The following is a 25056-nucleotide window of genomic DNA, read 5'->3' on the forward strand; positions in this document are numbered from 1 at the left end:
CCCGAGCTTGTCAGGTCAACGCCAAGGCCGTAATGAAGGCAGTTGGGGTGCCATCGACGGACAGCAGGGAGGAGAGCCTCGCCCCCCCCACACACACACATCTCTGGTTCCTGAACCCAGGCCACTGTCCAAAACCCCACCCCTAAGCACGCCCTCACACTTCCCTGTAGAGGCCTGTGCAGGGCAGAGGACGTATAATGCGAACACAGAAATGAGTAACTTCTAAAAAGATGCTCCCAGGTGGACAATGGGGTGTGTCTGTACATGTTGCCGACCTAACGAATGCTTGGGGGGGGGGGGGGGGTAATTAGCATTTTCTGCATTTTCCACGGGTCAGACGGCCTCTCCTCCTCCAGGAGCAAAGCGGGTTGGGGAAGAAAATCACCGCTGTCCCCAGCACCAGCCGGCAGAATCGCCCGAGGCCAGCGCCTCAGCCCCCTGCTCCCCAGGCCCCTCGGCCCCTCGGCCTCAGGCAGAAACCCCTGTGACCTGCAAAGGCAGAAGCCAGCCTGGGGCCCCGCTGCCCTGGGTGGGGTGTCTGTCCTAGTGTCTTGGATCGAGGGGGGGGGGGGAGGGTGTGCAGAATCCCCAGTTCTCCTGAGCCCCGGAGGAGGAGGCAGGAGGTCACGGGGGAATTGGGTGATGAGGAGGGAGTGAGGTAAGAGGTCAAAACGGAGCTTAGGCAACTCATTGGTTTGGGGAGTTTGCTGGTGATGCTGTAACACCCACAGGTCAGGAGGTCGGGGGGATGAGGACATCAACACACAAATGTGGGGGCACAGCTCACAGATGGGGCTCCCAGAGGCCCCAGGTCACAAGGTCAGGGGGGGATGAGGACCCCCATATACCAATGTGGGGGCACAGCTCAGTCCCTAACAGGCCTGCTCCTGCCTCCCCCTCCTTTTCGCAAATGCGTTTGTTTACTCATCGGAACGATGTCTCCCACCTAATGGCCATCTCGTGGCTGCAGATCCTGGCACAGGGCACCGAAGCGTCCCGTGAAGGAAAGGCAACCGAGAGCCGGACAAGTTCCAAATCTGCCGCAGACAGGTTCTTTCAGAAGTTCCCGCTGCAAACACCCCACCAGCCACCGCGACCACGCGGCCCTGAGGACTGATGGGGGCCCCCCTGCCCCAGACGAGCGCCGGGGTCCAGCCACAGGTTAGGAAACAGTAGGCGGTCGGTCTCCTGAGGACAGGGACCCATCCGTCCATGACTGTGTCCCACACCTGGCCCCGCACCTGGCATCTGAGAAAGGCCGACAGACGGACACGTAGAATGAGCGATGAAGGACCCCACGCTGGGTGGTTCCATCGTCCTTGGTGGCAGCGGGAGAAGGAAGAGTAGAGCCCAGAGCATGCTGGGAGCAAGTGAAAAACCAAGAGTCAGGTCACCACAGCCTGGCCACACCCCGAGGACCTCGCCGGCCCCCAAAGCTATGCTCTGGGCACGTGTTTCCGCTCTGGGTTCCTGAGGAAGCCAGGTGGCCCCCTCCTCCTCTGGACCCCCCTCCCTCTGCTCCCTAACTCACTCGCTGAGCCCCGACCAGGGTTCCCCTGCACGGGAAACCCCCAACCCCTCCTCAGATGCACACAGACATGCCCAGGTCTAAGCCTGACCGCACCTGCTGTGAGGGCCACGGTCTGTGCAGGCCAGGCCCAGCGCCCGGCTGGTGGTCAAGCGTTACTCAGGGCGCCTGGGAGGTGACCTGCGGATGTGATTGGCAGCCGCAGTCAGGGGGACTTGGTGTCAAGGAGAAGTTCCTGGATGAGCTGGGGGCGGATCCAATCGGAGGGAAGCTGTGAAAGCAGAACTAGGGTTTCCCTGGGATGCGTGTCTACTGAGCCTGAGTGTCCGGTGCCCAGGACTTCATCATCGTGTAACCAATTCACTGTGATAAATAAATAATGTGCACCCCACTGGTTCTGTCTCCTAATGGACTCAGACACCTCGAGGCACAGCAGCCCTGCGTGGGCGCACTGCGTTCACCTGGCCCCACCTCCTGGACCACAGGCACCTGGAGAGGAAGGGCCTCCGCTAGCTCCGTGGGGCCTCCCAGCCTCTGCCCGACTCCTGCAGGGCGTTCCAGAAAGAACTGGGGACGAGGACGGACTGCTGCTCCACAATCACAGGCAAGAAGTCCCCCTGCACTGATGCATTCATTCACTCACTTATTCACTCATCCATTCATGTACTCAGTCATTGGCTCATTTGCTCATTCATTCCCTCACTCACTCACTTATTCATTCATTCATTCACTCATATATTCACTTATTCACTCACTCATTCATTCCCTCACTCACTCACTTATTCATTCATTCACTCATTCATTCCCTCACTCACTCACTTATTCATTCACTCACTTATTCACTCATTCATTCACTCACTTATTTATTCACTTATTTAAACAAAACGTACTAACTGACTGAAAAGATGTGTTAAAATTCCGAAGATCGCTCGTAGGCTGTGGAAGAAACCTCCCAGATGCAGGGCTTTCCCTCCCTGTTTCTCAGGTGTGACCAGTGAGGACGGAGCAGTCCCTTGCAGGCCCGCCTGCCTCCCAGGTGTGATCCTATTAAACAGAAGGATCACAGGAAAGGCAACTTACGTTCATTCAAGGTGACTTCTCCCCCAGCCTGGCTTCCCCTTTGTTTCCCAGGGAACACGAAGAGGAATAAGATGTACCTGCCATGTTCTCTCTCCCGGGCATGGTCCGAATCAATGGGAGTGATTTGCAAAGTGCATGATCTCTGCTCTTTTCAGATACAATCACAGACGTGACAGATGAACTTCAGCCGAAACAAGAGCTCACAGAAATACATAAGCCAGGGCAGCATTAATAAGTAACATCGAGGCGCCGACTGTGCGTATGAACAGTCATCAGGTGGATATTTCTTAATAATCTCCGACAGGTGTGTTTAACGCAGACACAGAAGTGACATCCCTGCTTGCAATCTGGGGAGGGGGGGCGAGGGGGTATTTTTGCTCCAGAAAACAGAGCTTTCTTCCAAAAGTGACGGAAGGACAGGGACACTGTCGGGGGAAATGACAGAAAATGGTGCGATAACAAGTGAAATTGATCAAAGTTTGGGAGACTCCACAGGGTGCTGGGACCCGCGATAAAGGAACATCTGAGGCAGCCGATGGCGGCACGCGGGCCAGCAAGTTAAATGGAATTCGGAACTCATTGTACCATCCCTCTTGTAACTGCCACACACGGAGCAGCAGACCTGCGGGCTTTCGCTCCGCATTTGTAAAGCATGAGTTGGACTCAATTGGAGAAAACTTTGAAATTAAATACAAAAGCAGCCGCCAGAAAATAATTGCATTTCTTGAAAAATGGAACGACCCGATCATCAGAGAAAATTAAATAACTCGGCCCTGGATCTCGGAAGATCTGGAATTTGACAAACACAACAGGACGTGAAAAATAGCATGAGATTCCCCATTTATTCCCAAGATCTGTATGGGCAGCCAAAGGGTCATTTATCTCCTTAACGACCAATTAATACCCAAGTTATTTTGGTTCTACGTTAAGCAGACAGCCCCAAACGATGCGAATTTCTAGCTCAGCGCTGCTGCTCACAATTCATCAGCGTGACCTCGCAAACGCTTCGCGGCAACCCCAAACCCCCAGCACGCTCGACGAGGAGGAGGAGAAGGGCCATGTTTCCTGGGAACGAAGTTCGTCACTCAAGTTCCCCGATGCCTCACACTCAGAAGCCCCTGGCTCCTACCTCAGGTTAACCCAACTGGGTTCGGGAAGAGAAATCCGGGATTTCTCAGGGACTGCCGCCCCCCACTCCCCCACCAGACTATGATTCATCCTAACAGCCCCAGGAACCAACCCCCCTTCAATGTTCTCCCCAAGCGGCTCCACAGAGCAGCCCTGCCCCTCTCCACCCCCAGGCGCCCCATGGACAGCGCCCGCACACATTTCTGGGGCTTGGTCATTGTCCGGTTAAATCTGACAAAGCGAAGACCATCTTAGTTGAACTCCTCAGCATCCCCTTGAGAAGCTGACGTCTCCTGTGATGCTTGGAAAATAGGAGCTGTCTCCTGAAAGCTCCGATCGCTTTGGCAAGTATCGTGCGGATCCAGGGCACTCACCGGCGGGGCAGGTGTCCCTTCCTGGGGCGGGTTTTCCAGATCCGGTTCGTAGGAGCTGCACAGTATGACCTAGGACAGCGGTCGCCGACCTTTCGGACCTCACGGACCACCGGTTGGCGACCGCTGACCCAGGAGACTCTAACGGGTAGCTCGGCGTCCCCACCCCAGGAAGGCAGCCCTGCTCTGGTGGACAGCCGAGGGCACCCGCAGGGGCAGCAGCAACATGGGTGTTTAATGGACAGCATTCTGAGTACCAGCTGCAGAGTGTGGGCCCTTCAACACAAACCTCACCCCGTTTCTTCACCTTCCGGAGCATTCCGGAGCATTCCGGGGCCCTCCACAAACATCACTTGCTCCATCGCTCCCACCCAACCCGCTGTAGGGAACCACCTTTGTTCCCATGAGTGAGGTGGCTCTGGGTCTCACAGTCCCTCATTCTCCCAATGAGAGCATTTCCTATTGTGACCACTTCACATATGTCTGCTTTTATGTCTATAGATAGAAGCCAACTGTCTACTTGCAGTACCTCACTCATGTCCCTGTGCCTCCCTACCTGGCATCACCGTATGTCCCTATTAACGGGGAAATATTTTGGTCCCCTCTCACACTGCGTGGAATGATCTTATATTCACCCCGACCATGTTCTCAGCCTCCATCATCGCTCGCACACCTTTTTGGTCACCATTTCACATGGACCGGAAATGGTCACAGCATGGCACTGCTCAGGGGCCCTGGTGAGCGGTTTCCCAAGCCACACCCCCATCCGCCTCACAGTAGCACTTCTACTTTCCTAATTTACGTGCCAGGTGCATAGCCATGAGCTGCCGATCGCTGCCATGTAGCCACGTATTCTACCCTTTACGTGACTTTTAAAAGGGTGATCGCAATGACAGCTACACCTGTGCCCTGGCAGCAGACAACGGCCAAATGCGGCCACATTTCTCTGCTCCTTTGGAATCAGTTCTGCCTGTGACTTCATGGCAAATTGGCATCGAGGTTTCCGGCTAGCACGGCTCGGTGTCTTTGCAACATAAAATGATGAGGAAGTTGCTATCGGGCCTCAACGGGAGGATTCTTAGCTTCGAAAGGAGTTGGCCACTTTGGGAGGCAAACTCGGGGTGTCCCAGGCAGGGCGGCCTCATTTTGGAGGGCGGCCAGGTGTCCCTTCCTGGGGGTGGGGTTTCTCAGGTCCGGTTCCTAGGACCTGCACAGTATGACCCAGGACACAGTACCCGGCAGCCCCGCCTCCCAGCCCAGGTGTGCAGTGGAGGCACCCCGGGGGCAAGGGCAGCGTGGCCGTGCCGGGAGCCGCGGCTCTGAGAGGAGCTGCTGCAGCCTGAGGACAGCCCGGCAGGGAGAGGGTCTCCTGTGCCACCTGGACTGGGTGCCTTAGCGCGCGGGGAGCGGGGCCCGGAGCCAGATGTCCTTGTCACCCACATAAACCGGAGGTAGTTATAGCGAAGCACCCAGGCACCTCTCACCCCAAGTTCGTGGAGCACATGCCCATTTAGCCAAAAATGGCTTTATATACATCACCTTCCTAGCTGCAATGTATAGCAGTCACTCCTAATGAAGAATTGATGAATTATAAGTCATGAAACTCCCATAATACGCCCAAGAGATGATGGGTGAAAGATTTCAGGATAAAGGAGGTAAAAGAAAAAAAATATATATAGCATTCTTTAGTCAGCAAATGACAGAACAATTTAAAGTACTGGGGTCTGAAAGGTTTAGAGACATTATGAATTCTAATTGGGGGAGGGGGGCAAAAGAGGAAAAAGCCTATAATTTTTAAATCAACAAACTCATCATCCTACTTGTGACAAATGCCAGTCGTCCCAATACTGTGGCCAGAAAACTGCCTATCAAATTGGACCCCAGGCACACAAGGCACAGAGAACGCTCGTCTGTAACGTATTTCCTCTCCTGTGCCCTAACATCATAAAGGGACGGCTCCAACACGCGGAGCCGCTACTTAGAGATTTTAAGTAACTTTTAATGGGTTTTTCTTTCTTCTGTGTATCACAGGGATGCGTTTGGAAGATTAAGAAACCACCTTCGGAGAAACAGAAGACAGAGCTCGCCAATCATCTCCCATTTAGCCTTGTCTACGAGTAAACAGGGAAATCATGCACAATCACATCCATGAGAGAGAATTCCCATTATCGCTCTCCGCTTGATTAGCTGTCCACGGGAAGCCCGCCCTCCCTGAGCCGGGCACTGGGCGGGTGTCCTGCAGGATGGAATCCTATCTCAACAGCCAGAGGGTTTCTCAGATCAAAGCAGGCAGGTCAGGGGCCCCAAGCCCAGAGGCGGCCACGCTGGGCACAGGGGCACACACAGCCCAGCGTGCAGGAGGCGGCAGGGGAGGAAGCGGCTGGGCCGCGTGCAGGAGGCGGACCCATGGCCCAGGCCTTTCCCCTCCCCGAGGCCAGCGCAGGTGCGAGCAGCTGGACCAGGTCACATGTCCCAGTCCTCTGTTCCGGAGGGTACGGCGCCCGCAGCTGCCAGGCCAGGTGCTCGAGAGCCAAGCGCTGGGATCTGCTGGCCATGCGGGAAGGGCAAGTGGCAGTCGCCAACACACCTGCTCGTGGGGCTCTCGCAGACACGTGGGGGCTTTGCTGAGGCCTCTGGGGCAAGAGCTCGAAGCGCAGGATGCGGGGACAAACGGGAACCAGCGGCTTCACACTGACTGGCAAGTCCCGAGAGGGATGCGTTCCAGAGACAGAAACCTCCCTGAGCCAAGGCTCCGAGCCAGGCAAGGACAGTGTGGCCGGGAATGGGCAGCCCTTTGGGGCGGAGCAGAGATGCGGGGGAGCACAGAAGAGCAAGGGGGGGCTGACAAGTGCTCAGAGCCAATGAGGGGGCGTGCAGGGGGGCAGGCACATCTGGCTCCCGATGCTCCAGCCAGACAGTCGCTGCCGACCCCCCCACGCTCCCCCTTAGGCCTCTATTTGCTCTCTCACTGCGACCCCCTGGCAGGGCTGGGAGGATGGGGTGACAATACGTCCATCTGCGGACCTCAATAGGTCCTGGTGACCACAGTGAGTTAACCTGCCCTGGTCTGCGGGGCCAGCGCCCTCACGGTGATGGAGAAAAGAGGAACTAAAACAGCAGGACCCGCCCCACCCTCCACCGAAGGTGACGACATGCTCGGAGAGTGGCCGTGGTTCCCTGGGAATGCCTTTCACGTGCGCAGGCTGTCCCCTGCCTGTCACCACCTGTCTGCCTGGTGGGGCACCCTGAGCGAGGAACAGCATCACCCCCAGGCCCTCCAGGGTCTTCCCTCTGCGCTCGAGATGAGGCTCCACTGACAGTCACACAGCTCTGAGAGGGGACGTGCCAGACACCAGGAAAACACTTTCCAATTAAAGACAATATCCCTTTAAAATGTAAGAGAAAACGTGATCCCGTGACAAAAACAAAAGCACTGATAAAGAGCTTCACGAGAGAGCATTCTAAGGGCTCATGCAGTTTTCATATGAGAAACTCCAGGGGAACAGTCCCTGGCCCCCTAGCTCCTCCCTGGGAGATCTGGTCCTTTTCTAAAAATGTAATTTCAAGATTAAAAAAAATGAACGCACACAGCACTTCTCAGTGAGTCCCTCCAGGTGTCAAACACAACCATCTGGTTATGAGAACATCCCCCCCCCCCCTGCTCTGAGGGCCCAGCGTGGGACTAAGGTGTCCCCAGGTCCATGTCCCCCCTCCCAACACAACCTCCAGGCAGCCCCTTGCCGCTGTGTTTCCAAAACCCAGTGCAGGGCCCACCCCAGCTTGCTGGCCCCACGGCTGCCCTCTGCCCCGAGAGCACCTCTGGCTGCAGCAGGAGGGGCGGAGCCTGGAGTGGGTACCTGACACACCAGACAACAGAGGGGCCGTTGCAGCACGGGAATCGTACCCCCTGGAGCTAACTCCACTCGGCTGCACCCGTGGGCTACCCTCACGCCCACTCTACTGACCTGGGAAACTACGGCCGCAGAGAGGAGAAGGGCCAGCTGGTCGACCGGCCATCAGCCAGGGGGCTGCCGGGTCAGGGACGCACAGAGCCCCCTCCGAGGATGCACAGGTGGGAACGCACCCGCGTGTCAGGACCTGCCCGGGAACCGTCACAGAACGATCGGCCTGGCCAATGGCAGGAGGGAGAGCCTTTCCTCCCATCGCACTAGGAAACGAAGCATTTGAAAGAGAAACAAGGAGAGGCGTGGCGGCCACCTCACTTCTCCGATGAATGCCTTTGCGTTTCATCTCGAATGGCGACCACACGGGATGTGTAATGTCACAACATGACATTCCCAGAATCCTATGAAAATATCATTTTCAGGAATTACTTACTTTTTGGTTACGTTTTAGCCAAACAGAGGGTCAGGACTGTTGTTCTTCCTTAACCACTAAGCTGGAGAGAAGATAATGCAGGCAAAAGAAACTATTTCTTAAAGCGTCTCCGACGAGGAGTCAGTCACTGTATGCAGAGGTCACACAGGCAAGACTGGAACCTGCTGTGTGAACAATTCACGCCGTTCACAGCCTTTTCCTCTGTCCGTTCACCTTCCCTAACTCAACGCACGTGGTGGATGGATAGGGTTTCCCAGGAGAAAAATCGTTCCAGTGAATGATGGAGCGCCGCGTTCACAGTGCACGGGCACCAGTGCTGCTCGGCTGCCCGTCAGGGTTCTAATGGAGCCTGAGCCACGCACACGCCCGGGATCTGGCCTGGGACGCCATGGGAAGGCAGCGGGCCGAAGCAGGGGACACGGGGGCTCTTGGGGGAGATACTGAAAAGTCTGTGGGCGTTCACACACCCCAGTCCTGACTCCCCAAGGCTAACCATGTGAGTGCTTTTGAAATTCGACTCCGCATACAGTCCATGACCTCATCGATGATATACAAAAAGAACTAATTCCACCCGTGGTCTGCCGGGCCGTTCCCATGAGATTTGGTAACTACTCGGTGTACCAGCGGCCGTGATTTCTGATGCTCATGCGTGAAACATGCCTCTCCCACCGGCTAATGCGGCAGCTCCAGCCGACACGCTTCTCAGTAAAATTCTCCCCGGGCACACGCAGGCCGGGTCTCCCCGCGGCCTCAGCCTGGCTGCTCGGCACCCGGCGGGAAGTCCGAGCCTTTCCCATCACCAGCCCAGCAGACGGGGCCGCGACAGAGGAGGCCCTCACGACACCAAGTCACAGACGGGCAGTGGCCTCAGTGGCAGGAGCACACAGGACGCCAGCCCTGCTGCCAGCTGCTGCCAGCCCGCGCCTCTGGGCTCCTCCGCAGCTCCCTCCCGTCTCCTCCTTGTGGGGCTGCCGCCTCCTCTGCAGGAAGCAGGTCGAAGAGGGTCTGAGGGTGCTACAGCCTCGAAGAGACAGGCCCCCCTCCCCCAGGGTTAGAAGCAGTAAGAAAGCTGCAAGCCTCTGACTGCGGTGACCACCGTCCCCTCAAACAGAGAGAAGCAGCTGAGCCAAGCGTGAGGACATGCGCCCGACCCTATGACCATTGACCTATGAACCAGGAGTCACGGTTCGATTCCCAGGGCACATGCCTGGGTTGCAGGCTGGATCCCCAGTAGGGGGCGTGGAGGAGGCAGCCAATCCATGATTCTCTCTCATCATTGCTGTTTCTATCTCTCTCTCACTCTCCCTTCCTCTCTGAAATCAATAAAATAAATAAGATAAAATAAAATAAAAAGAGTGAGGACATGCTTTACCCCTTGGACCCCATGAAGCCAGCCCCGGATGCTCCGCCTCCATGAATCCATGATGCCTTCTCTTGGGAGCTCAGTGCGCTGGGTCCAGGCAGTCCGATGACCAGCTTGACGGTCAGACCTGAGGTCAGGGAGTGTCAGGCCTCGACTTCCACCTCCGTCAACATTGTGCTGTGTCGTCTGGGTCTCCGGCCTCAGAACCCACGTGTCGCCCTCCCCCACTGACTTGCTGGGATTCCGGATTACACGGCGCTGAGTGTATCACGTTGGAAAGACCGGACAGCCTAACACCACCGAGTCTCCTCATCCATAGCATGGAATATCTTTCCATCTGCTTAGACGTGATTGGAGGTTTATGCAATTTGCAATCAAGAGGCCTCCATCCACAGGAACTCAGAACATGCAAAGGATCTACAAGAACCACAGCACGTGAACGTATGAACAGCTTTCCCCGGGGGAGGCGCCCCCAGCCCTGGGGACCCTGCTTACACTGGTCAGGCTGGTGGAGACCCTCTGCACCCCCCCCCCACTTTCCTGAGAGAAATCTCTGGGAAGGGGCTCCCCGGGGCAGCGGGAACCTGAAGATCCCAGAGAGAAGCCGGGTGCCGTGGCCACGCGTGTTGCCATCGACGACCCAGCTACTAGAAGCACAGCCCTTGCGTGACTGTGTCCCCTGCCCGTCCCCGTAGGAAGCTTTTCCATTATTGCTTCTGACAGACACCGCGGCGGCGCCGGGAGGATCAAGGAGATAACCGGCATCCAGGGCTTTGCGGGGTGAGCGCGGCCCAAACACGGATTAGGATGATTCCAGCTCGGCCGTCCATCTGGACGGGTCAGCAGACAGCTCTCCGCCCGCGCGGAGTCGGGCTGGCGTCTCTCTGCGCCACGTTGCGTAACCAAGCACCCACCACGGTCGGACACCCGCAGACCGGCCAGCGCCGTGGCTGAGGGGACGGCGACACGAGGTGGACACTGGACACTGTCACAGGCCAAAGGGCATGAGAACCTGGTCCGAGCCGGTCCTGTGCTAGAAACGGCAGGTGGAGAACGGGGACAGGCGTCCAGAACTCGGGGGACAGTGAGGGGTCCCAGCACCCTCGAGCGGGAGGGGCCCTCCGGGGCTCAAAACACCCGTGGAGCGCCTCCTCCCCTGCGAGGAAGCCACCGCGTGATTTCTGATCTGTATCCGTCATTATCCCTAACGCACTCAGACAGCTTCCCCCGAGGCCAGGAAACAACTCTAAGCTTATGCGTTTGTGAGAGGCTGCTTCCCAGATGAGAGCTCAGAAAGAGTCCACAAGCAACAAAAACTGATAGGGAAGAGCTGTGGGTGAGATAGAAGGCGAGGACGCGGAATTCACTTCCAGCCAGGTTATGCCTTTCAAGGAAATAAAAGCTGCGCTTCTGGGTGAGCAAAACTCGCCCGACAACGTATTTATTGAGATGACACACAGCTTGTGGGAACACAGTGCCTTCCGGGGAGGACGAGGCAGAAATGGCACCACGAGGTGGTGAGATGGAACCCCAGGGACAGTCCCGGAAGGAAGCCAACCCACACCATCTGTGCGCCGCCCGCCCCTGGGGGCTCAGATTCAATTAATCTGCACCCCAGGCCCCGCGCACGCCCGGGGGGACCGTGGCCAAGTGCCGGCTGACAGCCCACAGGACAGTGGAGGAGACGGAGGACTAGCGACTCCATCCCGAGCTGAGCAGGAGACACGGGGAGGAACCTAAAGGGCAAAGAGCAGTGTTTTCCTAACGTGGGTTGAGACGCATTCGCCGTTAGGAGGTAAGTGTAGTGCCTGCCAACCAGGATTTTTTTAGTGAAATCCGTTGGTTCAGAATAGACCTAAGGATACTGAGGACAAAAACGCCCAAGTACATCACATGGAACAAAGGTGAGGATGTACACAGCAGCCACACACACGCATACACACACTCACAGATACACATACACACACTCACACATATACAAACTCACACACATGTCCACCAAACATACATACACATACACACACTCACACATATACAAACTCACACACACGTCCACCAAACATACACACGTATACACATATACACATACTTACACAAACTCACACATACATCCTTAAACTCATACACATATACCAAACATACATATACACACAAACATATACACACATACACATGCTCACACACATATACCCATAGCACATACATATCCCCACACACACACATATGCACATACATGCACACAAACACACAGCAGGAACTCTCTCTCACCGTAGACCACGGTCAGCGCTTCCCTCTCCAGAAAGTTCTGGAATGCTCAGCCCCAGACAGAAGAGGAGACTCCACGTAAGTCCCAGGACAGTGTCTGTCAGGATCGCCCCAGAGCTGGAAGTAATCATCGGGGAACTGAGGGAAAACTGCCTGGGACAGTTCTGACGGCGAGGCCCCAAAAGCCCAAACCCACCTCGGCCAGAGCTCAGTGGTCCAGGGCAGCCCCCCGCTGCCAACAGTGGTTGTGCCCGCGACCTCGGCCCCCAAGGCCTTCATGGCCGGCCCCATCTCACCCCTTACTCCCCGCAGGACACACCCAATTTGGGGGGATGCAGTCGAAGTTTTGTCAATGCCTTACGAACGGACACTCCAGTCTGATGCCACGTTAATGCTGAAGTTAAATATTAGCTGAAACTCCCCTTGCCTTGCCCTTCATCGAGACATAAAAACACGGTCAACGGCTCACACCTGCCGGAGGATGTGAGGTGGCCTCAGTTCTGAGAAGGCGGCTGCAGGGTGCGGGCTCCCTGGGACACAGCAGCTCTCCACCCCCCAACCCTGAATGTGGAGAGCGGCTACAGCGTTTGGACAGGTTCAAGCCTGGGGCTAATGAGAGGGCACGGTCCTCTCCTGGCAAAGCCACGTGCAAGTCCCAGCACAGTTACAGCCAAAGGCTATGGCTGTGAGCTTGACCTTATGGTCCGCACCTGTGGGCCCACGTGGCTGGGTGATGTGGGCTGCGGGAGGGGCAGCAAGTAAACAAAGCTTGACCAGGTGCCTGTAACTGAGTGGATTCGAAACAGCGAGAACATTGTAAACATCTTGACCACACCCTTACTTTGCCTCGCAGAATCTGCTATAAAATAAAGACTCGGCTCGCAGGCCGTGGCGCTGTCTCTCCATCACAGAGCAGCGTCCCACCCAGCCCCAGCTTTATTCTCTTGTCTGTCTTCTTTAATCCTTCACCGGCCCCCTCCCCCTCAGGCTCACCCATGGCCGTGCTGGCGCCGCACACTGAAGGTCACCCCAAATAAAGCCGAGAAGGTTCGAGAGCATGCTGACCTCAGAGTTGCAAATGAGGGGGTTGGGGGTCAGATCATCTCAAACATCAAAACAGCCAACAAGGGCCACCCCTGGGAGCCATGCCAGGCTTTGCACGTTCTCTCTGAGCAAGATGAGTCACAGCTGTATCTCCATTTCCACAGAGCAAAACTGAGAGTTAACACAACACAAAACACAGGACCCAGGATGGGCACCTTCATGTCAGGTGTGGAGACCACCCCGGCTGTGAAAGAACAAAATGCAGACAGAGCAGCAAGCAGGCAGCGTTCCAAGTAGAACTCAGCCACCCGTGCTGCAGGCAGAAGGTTCCCATCACGGCGCCGACGTCACGGCAGTCACCGTGTCTTCCACCGAACCGCTCAGGACGGGGTCTGACACGCGGGGAAAGGAGCAGACACGAGCCAAGCCCCATCAAATGCCGTAACATGAGAACAGATTCAGAAATCTAAAATCACGGGCCCCAAACTCCCCGTGATTTCTATCTATTCTTCCGCTCCCCACCTGTTTCCCTAAACGGCCACAGGGGTTCGGGGTCAGCTCATCTAATCCTTGGGACGAGGCGGCGGCGCAGGCAGGAGCAGGTGGGCCCTCACCTCCCACAGGCCCCGCTCCCCAGCCTCGTCCACAGGCGTACGTCCACCACACGCCCCGTGAAGATGGGGCGTTGCACTGAGAAAGGAGCAGCCTGCCGACAGCGGCCGCCTCGGAGGCGAAGGGCTCCCGGGGACTTCATTCCTGTCTGTGACCCCGGCTCCGGTCACAGCAGCCCTGAGGCACATTGAGCGTCTGTTCCCCACGAATGGTGAGCGTTAGAGCTGGGAAGTCCCTTTCCCACAACATTTTAAAGACACAGAGATGCATTCGGAAATCACCCATCAACAGGACACTAACAGGGAAGGTGAGCACAGAGGCAGGGACAGGGAGCAGCCGAGGGAAAGCCACCAGGAATCACGTGGGAGATTCCTCCGCTTTGAAAGAATTAGCACAGGCAGCAAACTGCTCACTTCACGGGCAGCAAATCACCCACTTCACGGGCAGCAAACCGCTCACTTCACGGGCAGCAAACTGCTCACTTCATGGGCAGCAAACCGCTCACTGCTCGGGCAGCAAATCACCCACTTCACGGGCAGCAAATTGCTAACTGCTCGGACGGCAAAGCACCCACTTCACGGGCAATAAACCGCTCACTGCTCAGCTCCGTCTGCAGTGAGCCAGCGCCATAGAAATCGCCAGAACATGGTGCCCGAGAGCGTGCAGGGCCAGGGGCTGCCCCGGGGGCCTCCTGGCATCTCCACACCAGGCGGCCCTAGGAGCACTCAGAGCCCCTGGAGAGGAAGGCATCTTTCCTCCAAGGGCCAGAGGGTGAGAACAGGTCACCGCAGGTGGCGAGAACAGCGGGAACATGGGGACCCGGATCCCTCTCTCCTGCGCAGGTGAAAGGTGCATTCACGGCTGAAGACAGGACACCGTTGGCAGGGCGTGGCCTGAGGTCTGACTGATGCCTGGGCACCGACAGCCCCACCTCCCACACCTGCTCAGAGACTGAGGCACCTGGCCCCTTACTCTCATCAAAGCCCCCATATTCACAAATAATAAAAGGGCAATATGCTAATTAGACCAAACGTCCTTCCGGGCGTCATTCCGGACATCCTTCCGGATGAAGCCGTGGCCGGAGTGAAGCAACCCAGGTCCTGGGCACCTGCCGGCGGTGGCCAGAGCGAAGCCCGAGTCCCGGGTGCCAGAGGGAAACCGGTGCCGGCAGCCGAGGGAAGGAAGGCCTATCCTTGCATGAATTTTCGTGCAGCAGCCGAGGGAAGGAAGGCCTACCCTTGCATGAATTTTCGTGCAGCGGGCCTCTAGTATTTATACAGAGAGAGTGCAGAACCTCCAGCCTGGGAGCAGACACAGCAGGGTCAGCATTTAGAGGCCCACAGAGGATAGCACCACCCCTCACGCAGGGGGCAGGGTCATGTGCACCACAGAAGCCAGCCAGGGCCTCCCGCCCAAGTCCAAGCATGGCAGGATGAGCAGCCGCTCCTCTCAGCGGCCCAGGAGCCCTGCAGCCGGGGGCTGGCCTTGAGCGTGGCCGTGGCGGCGAGCGAGGGCCTACCTTCACCCTGAGGGTCTGGTCCGACATGCTGCTCATCATGGCGCTGATGGACCGGAACAGCTGCAGGAGGGACTCCATGAATTCGGCCTCGCCCTTGTTCTCGTAGAGCCTGCAAAGGAACACGCTCTGTGGGGCCGCGGCGCCTCACCCCCAAGGCGCCTGCGTCTCCGGCCACCAAGGTGCTGTTCGGGCGGCCGTTAGAGTGTGAGTGATCTCGGGACATCCCCGAGCCAGGAGGCGCTGGGAAATGAGATTGCGCTGTACCACCGGCCACGGAGACGCCTGCGCCTCCAAGAAGCTGGTTTTCAACCCCACTGTGTATTGTTTTCCTCACTGTCACATGACCCAGTGTGTAAACCTGAAAAACACAGAAACGTCTGGAAAGGGGGAAGGAGGTAAAGAGAGAGAAAGGGCGAGAGGAAGGAAGGGTGGAGAACTTCAGCTTTAATTCTATCCCACAGAAGTTACAGCATTAATATTTGGGTGTATTTCCTGCGAGTGGTTTTATTTTATTTTTAAATATTTTTATTGATTTTAGGAAAAGAAAGGGAGAGATAGAAACATCAATGATGAGAGAGAATCATTGATCGGCCGCCTCCTGCACGCCCCCTACTGGGGATCAAGCCCGCAACCCCAGCATGTGCCCTTGACTAGAATTGAACCCGGTACCCTTCAGACCTCAGGCCGATGCTCTATCCATTGAACCACACCAGCTAGGGCTTGCCAGTGGTTTTAAACTTTTAATATTACATAATTGAGTCACAAAGACACTACATTGCCTAAATTTTTTTTTAAATATATATTTTATTGATTTTTTACAGAGAGGAAGGGAGAGAGACAGAGAGTCAGAAACATCAATGAGAGAGAAACATCAATCAGCTGCCTCCTGCACACCCCCCACTGGGGATGTGCCCGCAACCCAGGTACATGCCCTTGACCGGAATCGAACCCGGGACCCCTCAGTCCGCAGACCGACGCTCTATCCACTGAGCCAAACCGGTTTTGGCAACATTGCCTAAATTTAACATAACCTTATAACCACTTGAAAATACCATAACAGTAAACTTGAAATCACTTTATTTTAAAGAAATGATACCAGACAAATTCATTCTTCACAGAATTGGTGCTGATGGGAAAACTTGCAAGTGGTGGAGCACAGTCGGGAAATGGATAGATAATGAGTAAGTTACGCATGAGTTACATGTATGCAAATATAGGGTGCTAACTGTGAGTAAGTTTCATCTATAAATTACTTATTAGCCGTTACTTCAAGTTGCTGTGTCATGAAGAAGCAATGCATTTGCATTTTAAAATATTGCAACTCAGATGCTTTATTGACAGAGACGAGTCTCCTGCCTAATTATAAGCACCTCTTACCTGAAGACTCGTGTACAAGGCAAACCTCTGTAAACTGATAATTAATTACCCTGGAGGTATTTATCTTATATTTAAATGAGTCCCTCTGCAAAGTAAGAAACTGTCTAAAATGGGGAACTGTGACCTCGTCTGTCTGTAAAGGGTTTTCAAGCAGGCGTTGGTTTCAATGGCGCACCGAGCAATTAAAATCACGGAGTCACGCCAGGCCGGCGAGCTCAGTGATTGAGTGTCGACCTATGAACCAGGAGGTCATGGATCAATTCCAGGTCAGGGCACAGGCCAGGGTTGCAGGCTTGATCCCCAGTGCGGGGGCGTGCAGGAGGCAGCCGATCAATGATCCTGTCTCATCACTGATGTTTTTCTCTCTCTCTCCCTCTTCCTTCCTCTCTGAAATCAATAAAAATATATAATATATTTTTTTAAAAATCATGGAGTCATGAGCGTCTGCTTGCAGGTGACAGGGAAAGGTGCTTGGGGGCTGATAGAAACGCTGGTGAGTCCGTCTGCACCCCTCAGGTTACCTGCCAATTCCTGCGACTTTATGGGTCAGGAGACTAAAAGCAAAAGTAAAAACCTCTGTAAATCGGAGTGGAGTTTTTGTCAGTCTCCAGAGATAAAGAATAGAGTGTGGGAAATGCCGGGGAGACGGCCCCAGAGGACACAGCTGGCTCTATGCCAGTGATGGCGAACCTATGACACGTGTGTCAGAGGTGACACACGAACTCATTTTTTTGGTTGATTTTTCTTTGTTAAATGGCATTTAAATATATAAAATAAATATCAAAAATATAAGTCTTTATTTTACTATGATTGCAAATATAAAAAAATTTCTATATGTGACACGGCACCAGAGTTAAGTTAGGGTTTTTCAAAATGCTGACACGCTGAGCTCAAAGGTTCACCATCACTGCCCTATGCTGAAAACCTGGGAGGATGAGGGGCCACTACTGTGGACCGAGGCTCAGCGAGGCCACCCGCAGGCGAGACTCGGCACAGCCTGTCCAGCAAGGGCTCAGCCCGCTGCTCTGCCTGGAGGGGAAGGAGGGGTCGCTCTGAAAGGAGGCGGTGTCACCTGGCGCCTTTACAAGCTGACATCCACCGTTCTGCATTCAAACAAAAATGACTACGCATAGACCCACGGCCACTCAAGGAGGGAAGAAAGCCAATGGCAACATCTACAGTGATCAAGATACTGTAGTTAGGCAACCAGAAAGTCAAGTAAATATAATGAGTATATTTTAAAATAAAGAGCAAAGGGTAAACAAATAGGAAGATGGAAACATGGAAAATAGGGAGAGAAGAGAAGCTTAGGTGGAAAATTTTAGGAGAGAAAAAAAAAATCAAACTTGTAAACCTAAGAAATGTAATATCTAAAATGATGAGAGGGCAGAACATCCGGGGGAAGAAGACAGCTGCCGGCCGAGACGTCATAGAAATGGAAATGTCCTCCAGACACAAGGACGAAGTACAGGACCCGAAGCAGCTTCCTGGGATGAGCGGGGGGGTTTCCGCTCTCCCCTCTCGGTCTCACCGGACAAAGCAAAAGGTCCCCTGTTTGACCCGCCGGGAGGTGGAAGGAGGGAGGGGGAGCCAGAGGCAGTCGGAGCATAAGTCGATGAATAAAACCCATCCTCATTCTTCCCTGCACGTAATGTTGTAGGGATTCATTCACAAGGAATGAGAGATCTTTGTCTACAACCTGCATCTGACTTTCGTTACCCAGGAAATGACGGCAACATGACAAATCTGGGCAACTTATCCCTGACCAGTAACTAGTTATGCACAGAGCTAACGCCAGGGGACAGGGGACGCCGGCGGGGAGCCCGCCAGGACCCCTTCAGGAGCGGGACCCGGGGCCTGACCAGGAGGCGGCTGCCTGCCGGTTTTCCGGTTCATGGGCTGCGCCCGCCCACGCAGACAACACAGACAAACAGAAACCCCACAAGTGCCCCTGCCGTCAGCAATCTTTCTGTGGGTTCCCCGGGGAGCCCAGTGTCTCCTGGCCAGAGATTTAAAGCCGCTGTTCTCATTTCTACACAAAACGAGCTTTCTGAAAACAACAGCCAGGATGGACATGCATCGCGAGGGAGGGAGAGAGCGGCATGACCAGGGTAAGTTCAGTATCTTCATCGCCAAGGTGTCCCCTCTTGTTCTCTAGCAGAACAGTTACTGCCAAGGACCCAGGAATTTTGCGAAGCTGCTGCGTTCCACGAAAATACAGCAGACCCTTCACGAAAGAAGGCAAAAAAGACTACCACGTTCCTGCGCGAGCCCTGCTGTTTTCTCCCCAGGTAATCCCCGTGCTCAGCCAAGCAACGGAGGGCCCTGTCACTGCTCTGCCATCCTAGCCCCAAGGAAAGGAAGGAAACGCGGAGAGGAAGAGGAAGGAAAAGGGAAAGAGGGGGGACAGGAGCGGGAAACCCAGGAGCCCCAGCAGAGGCCGCCCGCCCGGCGACACCTACTGGTTGAAGAGCACGCGGGAGCGCACGATGAACTTGAAGATGTATTCCAGGGCCTTCATCGCTTTGTACAGCTGCTCGTTGACTCCCGGCTTCTCGGCGTTGTCCACATAGTTCCGCAACACTTTCGTCAGCTTCCTATTCACGATAGAAACACAAATTAATAAGTTCCCCAAATCACAGCACCACAGCACGGCCCTGGCGCAGAGAGATACCCCGGGGGGTGAGTTTGATTTGGGCTCACACCTCCCGGCATATGCACATTTGTAAAATGCGTTCTAAACGGATGGAAAGGGACCCGGAAGGCAGCTCTCAGAAGAGTGTGATCAGAGCGCTTCCTACGTTTGAGATGTTGCCCTGAGCATTGGAAGGTATTCTGTGATTTAATCCTCACAGCAGCTCTATAAGGCAAGTAGTGGGTATTACCGCTGGTCTGAAAGGGAAGACTCCCAGGTGCGGATGGGCAAACTAGCTTCCCCGACGTGAAATAAAAACATCAAAGGATTTTCTTTCTCGTCCAAGTGAGGCACCAAAGAAAATCTCTGCAAAAGGACATTAAACTGAAGATGCTCTGGAACGAGATAATGCTCGCACAACGTTGGATTCACTAAGTGCTAAAAGTGTGTATGACCTGTACACTTGAAAACGGTTTCAAATGGTACATTCTGTGTTATGTGGGTTTTACCAAAATTTTAAAAAGGCATTGCACGAAATAGTATTTGTTATTGGGGGCCATTTCAGCAACCTCTAGTTCGTTTTCTAAAACTAGGCTATTGACACTCAAAATGAAAATTTTACAACCAATTTTTCAAATAGCAAATATTCTTAATTTTTGATGAGTTTTCTAAGAGGCTTTATATAAAAGACTATAAACATTTTATGAGAACATGGGTATTACATGAAAAGTTTTGTGAATTTTCTTTTACATTTTCTAATAGAATTGCACACATTTAGTTTTAAAAGTATAAGGACTCTACTTCTCTTAGAGAGTCGATATCTTTATAAATTGTCAACCAAAAACAAGTGACTCCCTAACATGAAAACATTTCAAACCTTTTGTCATGACAATAGAAGTTTACAAAGTTTATAATCTACCAAAATTGGTCAGAATTATTCTTAAATTTTTCCATACCATGACATAAGTAATTATAGACAGTTGGTACAAATAAAGTCCATATTGAAAGTCTGATTTTAATTCATAGCTTCATACGTTAGATTAAGTGCTTAAACCAAAGGTAGTTTTTTAAAACAATCCCTGTTACAAGTAAAACAAAGAGCATCAAAACTTTTCTATTTTTCTGGAATTCAGAAACCAGAAAGTTCACATGGTAGTAAATTTGCTCCAAGTATCAGAGTCTATGAGAAAGTTAATTAGAAACCAAACAAACACTGGTGGTGTAGGTTCTCAAAACATGAGACGAATATTCCTTTTCCACAAAGTGAAAATTTCCTTTTCGGCCGATTACAGAGACTGAACTAGAGCAGCGGTCGCCGACCAGCGGTCAGTGAGGTCCGAAAGGTTGGCGACCACTGAACGAGAGGGCGCTGATTCGCAGTGGAGCGCATCATCGCTGGAAGATAAAATGGTACTTTCTGCTCCTCCCACTGACTCACTGGCCACCAGGCCCACTCTCCCAAGGTCCCTCCTTCCCCCAAGGACGGGCGGAGCCAACACTCGGATCCTAGTGCAGCGGGGCACGTGGTTCCAAAACCAGAAATGAAGCTCCCAATCTAATCTGAGAAGAGCTGTGTGGCCACATTTCAATAAAAAAGCAGAACTGCCAAAGTGATGCACGCGAAGGTCACGTCACATTCAGGCCACTTCCCTACACCCGCCCGGTTGTTTGTGGTTGTGTTTGCGTTGCCACAGCGAGGGGGAGGGGCGGTAAGGAACTGTCCAGAGTGCAGGCAAAGGGCCTCTCCACCGACAGACCACGTGTTGTAAGCACACGTGTTTAAGCACACGTGTGTTAGCAAGTGAGCGCAGGGCTCATCCAAGCTGGCTCCGGGTGCTCGGCAGGGCAGCGCTGCCCACTCGAGGCACTGCCCACGCCACAGGCATCAAGGGGTACACGAAAGAATCCAGGGCCAGGACTGCGGCGTCAGGCCTCTGACCTTGAGTGCGGGGCTGTACCCAGGCAAGGACTCGGTCCAGGCACAGATGGGAGCTTTGACCAACTTAATGGCACCAAAGACAATCCCCCTCCAGGGGGTGTTCTGAGCTAAAGTATGTCAAACCACTATGCTGTACACCTGAAACTAATATAACCTTGTCTGTCAACTATAATGTTTTAAAATGAATTTTAAAAAGAAATTATTTAAATCTCTTTTCTCACTGCAACTCGCACAATTAAAATTTTGAATGTCCGTGACCCCCACTGTGAGAGATAGAAGGTAACTAACTCGTCATAGAATGCTAATAATAATGAAACTTTGCCCTAATCGGTTTGGCTCAGTGGATAGAGCGTCGGCCTGCGGACTGAAGGGTCCCAGGTTCGATTCCGGTCAAGGGCATGTACCTTGGTTGCAGGCATATCCCCAGTGGGGGGTGTGCAGGAGGCAGCTGATTGATGTTTCTCTCTCATCGATGTTTCTAACTCTCTATCCCTCTCCCTTCCTCTCTGTAAAAAATCAATAAAATATATTTAAAAAAATAATAATAATGAAACCTCACACACCTACAATTGTGCCCATTTTACAGATGAGAAGACTGAAACCCAGGGGGTGAGGCACCTGAGAGCTTCCACGAAGCCCAGGCGGCTGGGCTCCAGGACTGCGCCACTCGACACCAGGTGAGCAGCGTCTGGGGCCCGGCCTCCCCCTGCCCTCCGGTGTGTGTGAGACCCACAGGGGCACCTACGGGGGTGCGGGGGCCGGTAAGGGGCAGTTGGGTGGGCGCTAAGAATCCAAGTGAGTCACAGCTGAAGCTTCGCCACAAAAGGGAACTCATCCTTTAAAGAGCAAAAAGCTATACTGAAAAGCACCACACTGACTTTTATTCCCACGAAGCAAGCAATGCTCTCCAACAAGAACACATGCATTTATTCATTCATCCAGGCTGGTGGGGAAGCCGCACGGGAGCAGACCCTGCCCCCGTCTCTCAGGGTCATCGAACATGAACTGAAAACGTCAGGGAAGTAGAAGATGGGGGAGAAGAGAAAGAATGTATTCCAGAATGACCAGGATGTTCTACGTAATTCGCTGGTAAGACTTTTAGCTCCGTGAAGAGGGAAATACTAATAAAAACTCCCCCAGCAAATTCAGAGTTGTGAGGAGGGGAACGTACAGTCGTAGATAAAAAGGACATGAAGAAGACCCTTAACAAGAAGCACATGCAAAAAGCGTTCTGGTTTTAAAACAACCCAGAGAACTTACGTGTAGGCTAGCGTCGCACTGAAGTGCTTCTTAATGTAGGTTTCCAGGACGGGGTTGAAGTGCTGGAACTTCCTATCGGCAATGAGTCCGATGATGAACACCTGGGAGTGAATCGGCCGTGTCGTTAGTAAGATGACGCCAACCCGCGGGCATCTTCACCTGATCCTTCCACCCTGGGACCCAATGAACTCCAAGATGTTCGGACAGAAGTTGGTCAGCCAGCTGACCTCCTCCTGCCCTGGAAACGGCATTTGCCCAACCGGAGTTACTGAAGGAGACCTCCCAGCTCTCCCTGATTGCTTGGATTGGATGCACAGGGCAATGTTTTCGAGGTCACGGCGATGGATCCCCTACGGACGTGCCTCTAACGTCTGAGTGGAGGACAGGAGGGGCCTCTTACCAGAGCATCGAACACGAGCGTGTCGAAGGTCTCGCTCTCCGAGTTCTCCATCATGATGTTGAACAGCGCGTCCAAGGTGTCCTGGAGGAACTGTGGAGACACGGCCGTGGGATGGGCTCTGAGCCCGGGCTCTGCTCTCATGCCCACCTGGGCCGGGCGCCACCTACGACGCTGCTCACTTCAGGGATAGTTCCAGCCAATAGAGGCCGAGACAAACATCAGAGATCAGTGACCTCAGAACGAAGACGCGGGTGAGCTGAGTCCAGCGATGGGACTGGCCGCAGGGGGAGGCCCCAGGGTCCCGCCTGCGGGACTTTCCAACCGTCCCCTGCTTTTCACCATCTGGTGACCAAGGGCTCAACAGCACTTGCTTTTGTATCATTTGTCCCCATGTTCAGATTGTAAGATCCTTGCAAAGGTCAAAACTCTGCCATCTGTGAACAGCCCGGTGTGACTGCCAACAGCCTCTGCAGCTGCCAAGCCCGGCTCGTCACGGTTCACCCAGTGTCCCTGCAGCAGGTCCACCCGACAAGGGACGCCATCACAGCTCAGAGCATGACAGCCGGGAGCCGTGGCCTCCTGGTTCATCCGCATGTGGCGCAGGGCTGCGGGATACGAGCACCGCGAAGGGGGTCCCGTACACGGGCTGCGAGAGGGCTTCTCTGGACAGCCACCCTCTGCGGACAGCGCCCCTCCGCGGACAGCCATCCTCTCTCTAAGACTACCCACTGGAGAACCAAAATCACCATTTTCCTGTTACACCAGAATGGGAGACGGTATCTTTTGCTAACTGAACAAGGACCTTTCTCAGTCTATCACAGTGTCATCACTCTACTACTCGTTTTAGATAGTCAGAAGGAAGGCCTTGAATAAGTGGGAATAACCCACAGTCTATGGGTGTCCTTAAACAGAGGAAAAGGAGCCCCGCTAAGTAAACCGGGGACCCCCCCACCCCGGGGCCTGGCTGCCAGTAACGCCGTGTGCCTGAGACAAGACGGTTCCAGGCCTACAGGGCACATAGGACACGCCGGCCAAGGCACCGTCAGGCCAGCGAGAAGAGGGGTGGACAGGCGGCCTGGCCTGAAGGGTCCCCCAGCCTGAGGGGTCCCCAGGTGCACAGGGAGCAGAGGGAGAGAGGCGAACGTTCCCAGGGATGAGCAATCGGATTTGAAAACCGATTAGATCGGGGACGGGAGAACAAGACGAGACGGCTCCCGATTTCCCTGGTGAGTGTGACCAAGACCAGCAGAAACGCACAGATTCCTGAGGTGACGAGGGTCTTAGACATGACGGGGGACAAAAGTTTCATTAACTGTGCGTCTCCTGGAGTTATGTTAACGTACTCCTCCGGCTCCCTGGGAGCCGGGTGCTTACAGAACCAGGGAAACGGGTTAGGGTGCCTTTAACAGGGTCAGCACTGGAGCCGGCGAGGACCTGGAACGATGGCCCAAGCCGGGGACGCGTGGGGATGTTTCAACGCCTGCGAAGTTCGGAAAGTGAACGATATTAATTTATACCGATGTTGACCATCTCGCCGTTTAATTAAGGCCATTTCATGGGATTAATTTTCACAGAGATAAGACAGTCGTCCCTCTGAAAGCACGTGTGTGTGTTTATGGGGTAGTCACCCCGCCCCCGCCCCCCCCCCCGCCCCACCCCGCCCCACTCACCTTGACCACCTCCCCGCCATCCACCTTCATGAGCTGGCGCAGGTTCTGCTGCAGCAGGTTGGTGTTGGAGCGCCACTTGAGGAGGCCCAGCAGGTCCACTGGAACAGAAGCCAGGTCAGTCCCGGGGCCGGGCCCCCCTCTGCTCGCACCGGGAGGCCCTCTGCCAGGTCCTCCGCACGCGTCTCAAACAGCAAAGTCAACCCCACCCGGAAACCTCCCAGCTAAATGTGCCGCTGGGGTCCTCCGCCCCGGGCAGGTGGATTCGGGATTCCCAGCTCATTCACCAGGAAGTGAGCTCCACGGAACAGCTTCGAAAAGTTATCGGGGGGGACTGCGGGCTCACCCTGGGCTTTTCCCCCACAGGAGTCCCGGGAGGGCCGCACCCCACTGTGCGCCCCAGCCTCCTCTCCCTCGTCTCCGAACTAAGACAACTTTACTTAAAACTAATGTAGGAGAGCTCCCATCACATTCAGGGCCTGGGTGCTGTACAGAGACAGGCACTGAGAGAGAAGGGGGGCCCTGGCCCC

The 25056-nt window shown here is 54.3% G+C and overlaps 1 protein-coding gene across 1 annotated transcript in view; it reads right to left on the reverse strand.

The window, feature by feature from the left end:
* LOC102416933 (dedicator of cytokinesis protein 1) overlaps nucleotides 1–25056 on the reverse strand; it is a 110922-nt gene that overhangs the window by 18428 nt on the left and 67438 nt on the right. The window contains exons 21-25 of the mRNA XM_023745882.1: nucleotides 24530–24627; nucleotides 22860–22949; nucleotides 22460–22560; nucleotides 19088–19222; nucleotides 15249–15357 (exon numbers count right to left, since the gene is read on the reverse strand). Of these exons, the coding sequence (XP_023601650.1) occupies nucleotides 15249–15357; nucleotides 19088–19222; nucleotides 22460–22560; nucleotides 22860–22949; nucleotides 24530–24627 (533 nt within the window). The remainder of the gene's footprint in view (nucleotides 1–15248; nucleotides 15358–19087; nucleotides 19223–22459; nucleotides 22561–22859; nucleotides 22950–24529; nucleotides 24628–25056) is intronic.

Source organism: Myotis lucifugus, unplaced genomic scaffold, assembly GCF_000147115.1.
Source record: "Myotis lucifugus unplaced genomic scaffold, Myoluc2.0 scaffold_599, whole genome shotgun sequence".
In the NCBI taxonomy this organism is placed as follows: Eukaryota; Metazoa; Chordata; class Mammalia; order Chiroptera; family Vespertilionidae; genus Myotis; species Myotis lucifugus.